Source organism: Montipora capricornis, chromosome 1 (assembly GCF_036669925.1).
Source record: "Montipora capricornis isolate CH-2021 chromosome 1, ASM3666992v2, whole genome shotgun sequence".
NCBI lineage: Eukaryota > Metazoa > Cnidaria > Anthozoa > Scleractinia > Acroporidae > Montipora > Montipora capricornis.
The window spans coordinates 33,760,473-33,770,472 of NC_090883.1; the positions used below are offsets into that span (position 1 = coordinate 33,760,473).

Sequence of the window (10,000 nt, forward strand, 5' to 3'; positions counted from 1 at the left end):
TAGGCGACCAGCATTTGAAAAAGGAGACAGAAAAACCGTCCGGAGTATCTAAAGAAAAAGCTCTCTTGTTTTCTAGAAGAAACAACCATATAGTTAGCCGCTAGTCAAGAATCCAATCCGAAACACACAGGGCAAACACCATCGATGTGAATAGAGTATAATTTGGTGCCATATCAGTGTGGTAAATGTCTCAAATTGGTAAACCACACTTCAACACTTTGCTTCAGTGCATAAAAACTCCGATTTTTCCTGAAAAGAAGTTAGAAGGAAGCCTGCCTTACTCTGTCTTTGTTGTCCACAATTCCCTTGACAATGCTCTCCAACTGCTTCAGGAATTGCTCTTTGTTTGACGGTGAAGACATTGCCCTAAAATACGAGAAACAAAATAAAAATATTTAAGCCTATAACTTGCTGAGATCTCCCTCCCGCAATCACGCCCTGGAACGCGAGGAAACTCGAAAACAAAACTCACCACGAACACCGACTTGCGAATGTGGCGAGAGAGATAATATTTAGTACTTCTTAACTTTCAACAAATTGTTTTTTAGATTTACTAATAATATTATAATTTAAGTTTATAACTCACGATTCAGTTGATAGTGGGAACTTACTGTTCAAAGTTGTCGTGAATGGAGTTCAACAAGTTGACCTGTTAAAAAAGGAGAGGAATTTACATATTTATAATATATCTTATGAGGATTCACCATTTATTAGGCCAGGTAAGTAGTTGAAGCGCCCATTTCAAAAAAGTGCTATTAAACTTGTTCAACTCTTAATTCATTCCAAAGCTCAATCCTGTTTGTGAGAACTGTGAAATTGTACTTCAATTCTCAAAGTCCCAAAATATTTTGAGCGAAATTCGGATCCAATAAGGTGCCCGTTCCCTTGTAAATGATAGAGATTCGTTAATTATCTAAACACGTTGAAAGACCATCTTATCGGAATCAGTGGATAGTAGTTTCGCAAATTCTCTTCGGCCTGCTCATCATCATTATTATTTTTGCTCGTCTCGACTTACTGGAATTTAATCCTGGAACAGGGAAATATTAGGGACCTTTGGATCGGAAGGCAAAAACGACAAGTTTTCCGTTCTGAGCACGCGCACTTCGAAAAATGTTGGCTTGGTTGTTGGCAACCGTATGCGCATGCCCAGTACAAAAAACTCGTTCTCGTCTTCCGATCCAAATCATTCTCGTTCACCAGAGCCTCCGATCGACCCAAGGCTCTCGAAAACTCTACGAGAACATGCGCCGTAGGGTTCTTACAGCCAAAAAATTGGCTTATTTGAACCTTGTGCTAACATGAATGCACCAATTAGAGACGCTTTTGATTGTTCTTCACGAAAACCAATGAGAAGACACTTTGTTTCAGTGTTCCCCAGAGCCCTTCTCTCCCTCAGTCAAGAGAAGAGCTCTGGGGTCGAGATTGGTCTCTAATATGCTAATGACCAACGAAAGGGGATAATGAGGGAGTTCTAAGTTGTTTTTGTTCGAGTTGCGAATCGTAAAGTAATATCAAAATTAAATTTGTATCAAGGATGTAAAACAGAAAATTCAAAGTCGGGTGCTCAGGTCTTCCTTGGTCATTTCACGGTGTTTACATGAATTAGGGACCATAATTCATCTTGGATTGATTCGTACGAATTTTGGCAATTGAATTGCCTATTTAAAAAACCTTTGGATGTTACTACACTGCGGTACAAACTTCCTCCAAAAAGAGTTTAACGGCCGCATTGTTGCTCTTTCTACACTTAACATTTTACAGTTCCCGCACCCATTGCCCGAACACAGCGAGCAATGAATTAATGCTTACACACTCTGGATTAAATTTCTGTCATGCTCAGTTTGAATAGCACAAAACTACACACCTTTGGGCACTGAGCAAAACGTACTATATAAGTAATTATTTTTACAAACTTACTTCTTTTCCTAAGTAAAGTTTTGCGTCATCTAAAGTGTTATATAGAGTGAAGAACTGTTTCGTTTCCTTGTGAGTTCCAGCAACTGTAATTTAAAATGAAAAATCAAATTAAGCAAGTTAACTTTGAAATAATCATTTAGATTTGAAGAACAATGACAGAAAGCCACTTGGACATTGTTAAAACATCCTCTACACCGACACTGTGACAAAATTAATGTACGGGAAAAGAAACTTTAACTCTAAATTATGAATTCTTAGTACAAACCGTGATTGTACAGTTCTAAAAATCTTCTCTGATATTGTGTAAGTTCGGCGCGCGACGGGACTTCGTCGATCTTCCTTTGAAGCAAAGAAATCTCACGGTTCTTTCGAGCCTGGAAAACAACACATCCGAGCAAACCAAATTTGAGAAAAAAATTGAATACACAACAGAAAAATTTCCACAGGGTGTTTCTAAAAAGGTTAAGTAATAAAGAAGACAAGATTTTTGAAAATTACCAGAAGAAGTCTAATTTTTGCCAGTTTTGCTTTATCCGCTTCGTACTGTTTTGAAATCAGCTCTGATCTTTCCTAAAAAGAGAAACAGTTAGGTATATTAATTATGCGCGGGAGACTGGGTCGAGAGCCTTGTTGAATTGCACTGTGGGACTGTTTTGGGGGAAGGCATTTTCATCATCGCGTGCGCGGACCAAGAACCCAAGTTGCAAGAAAGCGATATACCAGAGGATGAGCTTCCTAAAACACCGGAATATTTTACAATGGCAATTTTAAAACGATAGCTCGCTTTGCCAAGGTGCAAAATTGTCCCGAAAACGAAAAGATTTGATCAAAAAGTCAGTCAGATCGTAGTATATACGATGTTTACTTACTAACGACGTAAGTTATGAAGATTTAACACGAAGTTAAGACGTTTTTTACTGGGTTGCCTTATAAGGCAAACCCAGTCGAGGTCTGCGTTTAGTTTGTTTGTTTTCTTTTTACTGGGTTGCCAAACCCAGTCGGAAAATGGGTAGATTTCCGTTTTAGTATTTTTTTCCGTGTCGGTAAAAGTCTTGCCTGTCACTCCCCTGCTAAGTGGTGTCTTTGTGCATAGAGTCTTCTGTGCGTATTTTGTTAGGTTTGAGGGGGCTGGGGTAATGCGTAGCTTGCTCTGCACAATTAACCTGTAATGGCGTCGAAAGTCATTGTAACGCGAATGGCGTTTTAGTACATCTTTAAAGAAAATATACCCATATGGAGCTCAAGAATGGAACGTCAAGACAGGCGGTGAAACATAAAGATCTGGAATCTTAAAAGCGACGAGTAATGGACTTCGACAGCGTGAATCTTTCGCCCGTCGAGCCGAAATCAAAATATGCTGTACTTCTAATATTTCGCCAAGCCTAAGGTGGTGTTACGTACAACACTGAAATCAAATGGAAATTTCTCTGGTAACTTACGGGTTCAACAAAGACAGAGAAGAAATCGAACACCACAGGTAGATCTGTGATCTCTGTTGTGTGTCTCACAGTGTTTACTGACGTCGCATCTATTTAAAGTTTGCCTGTTTGTCTGGCAAGTAACATTCATTTTGTACTCAACTCTGCAAAGGTTAAAAAAAATGTAAATGTGACAGGGAAAAATTACTTGAATGAAAGCTTGTTGTCTCTTTTGTGCTTTATTATTTACGGTCAAGGTTCTTTCGAAAAGGGTTGAATGTGAACTGTCAGAAATTTATTTAATTGCATCTGCTTTGTGATTGTGTGTTTCGCTTGCACGCACGCAACTGAAATAGGAAGGGTTTCTTGCCTCTTAAAGCAAATATGTTGCTTGTTTCAATAAATGTTTCGGTGGAAAATATTTCTGTGAAATTTCCAGCTTTTGTAAAGTTATCATGTTGTGTAATTTTCGAGCTTAGCAAATTTGCATACATGTGGGGAAATGTGATACGGGGAGAATTTTGTGGTAACGCATAAGTCACGAAAATAAACAGGTCTGTTGGAAGCGTGCTTGAGTTTCCACAAAATGACCCCCAAAATCGGCAAAAGATTGTGACGCTAATGAATAATAAAGTAGCTGCTATTACCAAAACGATGGAATTACCTGGTGATAAATAACCTTGTCTTGGAGAATAAATTTTTGATTTTCCAGAAACAATGGTCAACCTCTCAGAGTTGGGCGATTGTGATCTTTGTGTTGAATTCGCACATTTCTTGTCAAAATTTATAACAATCGAAAGAAAAATAAAACTAACAAAAACAAAAACCCGGTAGCTTGGCATCATTTGACACAGTTGCTTCAATGTTTCGCGAGTAAACATGCCGCGGTAAAATAACGCGGTAACTTGATCAGAGCACCCCCTGAATTCGATGTGCGATTTACTCGGTGTAGCCAAACTTGTACAATTACAACAAAACAACTAAAATCTCCCAAACTGTTTTTCGCTGATGGTAACTTTATATTCGTGGTTCAAAATTAATGTTGTTTTCATGTCGTAGATTTTGTTACCGATGGCAAAATATTTTATTCTCGATCGACCGTCCTGAAACTTCCTTCTGCTCTTCTTAAAAATTGTGTATCCATATTTATTTACTTTTACATCAATATTTGTTTTGCATAAAGCAAGCTAACAAAATCTGTATCTTGCTTGGTTCGCAGTTGATAGCATGAAATTAGAATTTTCGGTCCTATGCTTCTGTTACTGAGTGGTATATTTCTTACTAACCCCGCCGAACAGGTATAAACGTCAGCTTTCAACTTTTGTTTGTAAAGCTGTCAGATGCTGTCAGTGCACGCTTACACTTGTGGTGGAAAGAAGTTGCATGATCAACATGTCAGCCCAGAAGCCAATGTTTCTCGATTCCCTTTTATTTTCTTCAATCTCTCTGGGTTCAGTACTTTGCTAGTAACCACATGTCTTCTCAAGGGGCTATTTATCTAAGACTTCTACCATGGCGCTACAATGATAGACAATACCAAAACAATATCATGTACTGTTAGACCTACATATTACGCAAAGACAACTGTCAACATGTCATCTCAGAAGACAATGTTTTTCACTTCCCATTTATTTTCTTCAATCTTTCTGGGCTCAGTACTTTGCTAGTAACCACATGTCTTCTCAGGCTATTTACCGAAGACTTCTACCATGGCACTACAATGATAGACAATACCAAAACAATATCGTGCACTGTTAGAGCTACATGTTACGCAAGGACAACTTGAATCTCCTGGAAGACAACACACAGCTTACTTGACTTTATGGAATAAATCGCTGTGTTACTTCACTACCACACGTAAGCAATGCATGTCAATTTTTCTTCTTTCTGACAAATGATTAATTAATAGGCCGGTAGCCAGGTTTTTAACCTCAGAAAAGGATCTGTTTCGTCGTACGAACGTGTGAGGACCTGTGAGCCAAAGGGCCTCTGCTGGTATGGCTTCTGGTATGACTTCTGGTATGACTTCTGGGTGACCCTCCCTTCCCTTCCCCCCCCCCAAACTGGAAAAAAATTGCGTGGAACGCTGCACGTACCACAGGCAACCCAGTGTACCCTCACGGAGGGTCTAGTTACTGGGTTGCCTATGGCAAACCAGTTGGAATCTGTGTTTAGTTTCGTGTTTTTTTTATTTTTTTCCGTGTCGGTAAAAGTCTTGCCTGTCACTCCCCTGCTAAGTAGTGGCTTTGTGCATAGAGTCTTGTCTGTGTATTTTGTTAGGTTTGAGGGGGCTGGGGGAATACGTAGATTTCCTTGGTGCACACAGATGAACGTTTAATTATTAAACCCGCAATGGCGTCGAAAGTCGTGGTAACGGGGATGGCGTTTTAGTGGCAAAAATATACCTTTATGAGATCAAGAATGGAACGTCAATTGGAATAACGAAACAGGCGGGGAAAATAAATATCTGGAATCTTAAAAGCGACGAGGGATGGTCTTCGAGAACAATTGCGGTCGGATATGAGAAAGTGTGTGTTGTTTCTAATCTTATTTTATGAACTGTGCTGGTATGTAGAACACTGACAGTAAGTAGGAAATTGAGTATGAGTGTAAAAGGAATCGAATGTCTTGAATGTATCACAGTGTTTACCGAAGTGGCATCTCATTTGTCTGGCAATTTGCATTTAATTTGCAGTCAAGCTGTACAGTTTTCAGGTAAAAAAATAATTGAAAATGTGACAGTGAAGAATTATTGGAAAGAAAGGTTGTTGTCTATTTTGTGCTTTGGAAAAGGTTGTTTAGGAAAGAGTTCAATCTTGAACTGAAAAATATATTTATTTGCATATCGTATCGTTTGTGAGACGGATTGTTTCTTGTTTGCACGCACGGAATTGGAATAGAAAGGGTTTTTTTTGTCTCCAATAGCAAATATTTTGTTAGTTTCAATAAATTTCATGCTGGAAAAGGTTTTTGTGAGATGTTTCAACTGTTGTGATTCATTGTGCTGTGTAGTATTCGAATTTAACTAATTTGCATAAGTGAGTTGAAATTTAATACGCATTAAATAAAGATGACAGGAATTTGTAGGCATGATCGTTCTGGCATGATTACAGCTGGCGATCGTTTTTAATTAAGGTCAGAAAAAGATTTCAGTATAGTCACTCTTGTGTAAAATGAAGTTATTGTTAACTTGAGAAAACAACAATAGGGTCGTTTATACGAGAGAAAATAAGCCGCGGCTTACTCTGGACGCGGCGTACATAATACGCCAAAGGAACTATTTATACGAGTATAAACTCCCAGGCCATGATATGCCGGGGCTTGAGAAAGCTGTGAACGTAGATTTTGCATCATTTATATGGGCTGTTCGCGTTTTATTTTCTCTCGTATAAACGGCCCTTATATTTCTTTAACTTTTTTTAAAGAGAGAGATTTCGAGCAAATTTTATTTCAAGCTATTCAGTTGAAATATTATTTCTCGCCATTGGCTTCGTTTGCGTGATCATTTACTGGTGTTGACATTTAGGAGGTAGTTGTTTGGTTCTAAACGAGTAGGAATAAAACGACCAGGAATGAGCGAATTTTAGTGGGTGTGCGATAGCAACACGAGACAGGAGTCGAGAGATTCTAACGATAGATAGATACTAACTAGCCCCTCCTGAAATAACCGAAGGAAGACAGGCTTTGGTGGTTTGTGTGAATTTATAGCACTAAGTGGATGGAAGTCGTCATGTTTTGATTGGGCAGCTTCAGAGACGTCCTTCTGAGGAAACAAGTTGTTAAAATAGCTAATTGTGATTGGAGAATTTCGATCCTAAGTATAATAAGTATAATAATGCCTTTTATTGACAGGCAAAACCATATGATTGAGCGTGATCATACCAAATATCATTTGTTTGCGCGATCAAGTTGTGGCGAAGTGTGCAGCCCATGACAGTATGTCGTTTGTGAGCATATTGCTTTTTGTTGTATTAAGCTTCTTCCTCGGAACGCTCAAACAACTCACTTATGCACACGCCGTTTGCGGTAGACCCACACTAAAAGATGCTGTTGAGCGATTGTTTTGGCCGGGGTTGGTCGGCAAACTGAAAGAAAGTTTATATGTTGAGAACAAATGTGTACTAAATGAACAAATATGTGAAAATCATGATATTAACTGCACTGAAAACCAAATGCCAAAGGAGAGAAGCACAGAACTGTGAAAGTTTCCTGAAGAAGAAAGTTCCTGATCTTAAAGTTAGTGCTAGCGGTATCGAGCTAGTCGCAGAGATGTACGCCTAGCCGGATGCATTTAGTTAAATTTCTTAAAAAGGTGAATTTTTCTGTCTATTTGTATTATCATGGCTTTTTGTTTTCTGCTGTTACTGAATCCCTTTGTATTTGGAGCCGTAACGCTATTTCATGTGCAATTACTTGTATCGTTTGCAATTATCCTCACTAGTGGTGTTGTTAGCATTTTTACTGGGTTGCCAAACCCGGTCGGAATCTCGGTTTCATTTCGTGGGTTTTATTGTTATTTTCCTTGTCGGGAAAAGTTAGAAGGAATCGAACACCACAAGTAGATCTGTGATCTCTGTTGTGTGTCTCACAGTGTTTACTGAAGTCGCATCTATTTAAAGTTTGCCTGTTTGTCTGGCAAGTAACATTCATTTTAAGACTCAACTCAGCAAAGGTAAAAACAAATTGGAAATGTGACAGTGAAAAATTATTTGAATGAAAGCTTGTTGTCTCTTTTGTGCTTTATTATTTACGGTCAAGGTTCTTTCGAAAAGGGTTTGATGTGAACTGTCAGAAATTTATTTAATTGCATATGCTTTGTGATTGTGTGTTTCGCTTGCTCGCACGCCAACTGAAATAGGAAGGGTTTCTTGCCTCTTATAGCAAATATGATGCTTGTTTCAATAAATGTTTCGCTGGAAAATATTTCTGTGAAATTTCTAGCTTTTGTAAATTTATCATGTGTACTTTTCGAGCTTAGCAAATTTGCATACATGTGTTGAAATGTGATACGGGGAGAATTTTTGTGGTAACGCATAAGTCACGAAAATAAACTGGTCTGTTGGAAGCGTGCTTGAGTTTCAACAAAATGACCCCCAAAATCGGCAAAATATTGTGACGCTGATGAATAATAAAGTAGCTGCTATTACCAAAACGATGGAATTACCTGGTGATAAATAACCTTGTCTTGGAGAGTAAATTTTTGATTTTGCAGAAACAATTGTCACTGTGACCTCTGAGAGTGATCTTTGTGTTGAATTCGCACATTTCTTGTCAAAATTTATAACAATTGAAAGAAAAAGAAAACTAACAAAAACAAAAACCCGGTATCTTGGCATCATTTGACACAGGTGCTTCACTGTTTCGCGAGTAAACATGCCGCGGTAACTTGATCACTCTGCCCGCTGAATTCGATGTGCGATTTACTCGGTGCAGCCAAAAGTACAATTACAACAAAACAACTAAAATCTCCCAAAATGTTTTTCGCTGATGGTAACTTTTTATATTCGTGGTTCAAAATTAATGTTGTTTTCACGTCGTAAATTTTCTTACCGATGGCAAAATATTTTATTGTCGATCGACCGTCCTGAAACTTCCTTCTGCTCTTCTTAAAAACTGTGTATCCATATTTATTTACTTTTACATCAATATTTGTTTTGCATAAAGCAAGCTTACAAAATCTGTATCTTGCTTGGTTCGCATTTGATAGCATTAAAATAGAATTTTCGGTCCTATGTTTCTGTTACTCAGTGGTATATTTCTTAGGTCGCCCATCCAGATACTAACCCACCGCACTGGGTTAACTTCAACTTTAAACTTTTGTTTACAAAACTGTCAGGTGCTGTCAGTACACGCTTACACTTTTGGTGGAAAGAAGTTGCATGATCAACATGTCAGCCCAGAAGCCAATGTTTCTCGATTCCCTTTTATTCTGTCAACATGTCTCTCCCAGAAGACAATGTTTTTCACTTCCCATTTATTTTCTTCAATCTTTCTGGGTTCAGTACTTTGCTAGTAACCACATGTCTTCTCAGGCTATTTACCCGAGACTTCTACCATGGCACTACAATGATAGACAATACCAAAACAATATCGTGCACTATTAGAGCTACATATTACGCAAGGACAACTTGAATCTCCTGGAAGACAACATACAGCTCAGTTGACATTATGGAATAAATCGCTGTGTTACTTCACTACCAAACGTAAGCAATGCGTGTCAATTTTTTTTAAAGAGGACAGGAATTTCTTCTTTCTGACAAATTCGATGTGCGATTTACTCGGTGCAGCCAAACTTGTACAATTACAACAAAACAACTAAAATCTCCCAAACTGTTTTTCGCTGATGGTAACTTTTTATATTCGTGGTCCAAAATTAATGTTGTTTTCATGTCGTAGATTTTGTTACCGATGGCAAAATATTTTATGCTCGATCGACCGTCCTGAAACTTCCTTCTGCTCTTCTTAAAAATTGTGTATCCATATTTATTTACTTTTACATCAATATTTGTTTTGCATAAAGCAAGCTAACAAAATCTGTATCTTGCTTGGTTCGCATTTGATAGCATTAAAATGGAATTCTCTGTCCTATGCTTCTGTTACTGAGTGGTATATTTCTTAGGTCGCCCATCCAGATACTAACCCTGCCGAATAGGAAATAATTT

At 38.2% G+C, this 10,000-nt stretch overlaps 1 protein-coding gene across 4 annotated transcripts in view; it reads right to left on the minus strand.

Annotated features, from left to right (window-relative positions):
• LOC138039321 (coiled-coil domain-containing protein 93-like) overlaps positions 1 to 10,000 on the minus strand; it is a 113,491-nt gene that overhangs the window by 80,068 nt on the left and 23,423 nt on the right. For 3 of the 4 annotated variants that reach the window (XR_011130449.1, XM_068885507.1, XM_068885508.1), the window contains exons 17-18: positions 2,419 to 2,490; positions 2,186 to 2,294 (exon numbers count right to left, since the gene is read on the minus strand). Coding sequence is in view for 3 of the 4 variants with exons in the window: in XM_068885507.1 (XP_068741608.1) it covers positions 2,186 to 2,294; positions 2,419 to 2,490 (181 nt within the window). In the remaining variant the exon portion in view is untranslated. Of the gene's footprint in view, positions 1 to 281; positions 367 to 611; positions 650 to 1,920; positions 2,004 to 2,185; positions 2,295 to 2,418; positions 2,491 to 10,000 lie in introns of all 4 variants that reach the window. The other variant, XM_068885506.1, reaches the window with a different exon arrangement.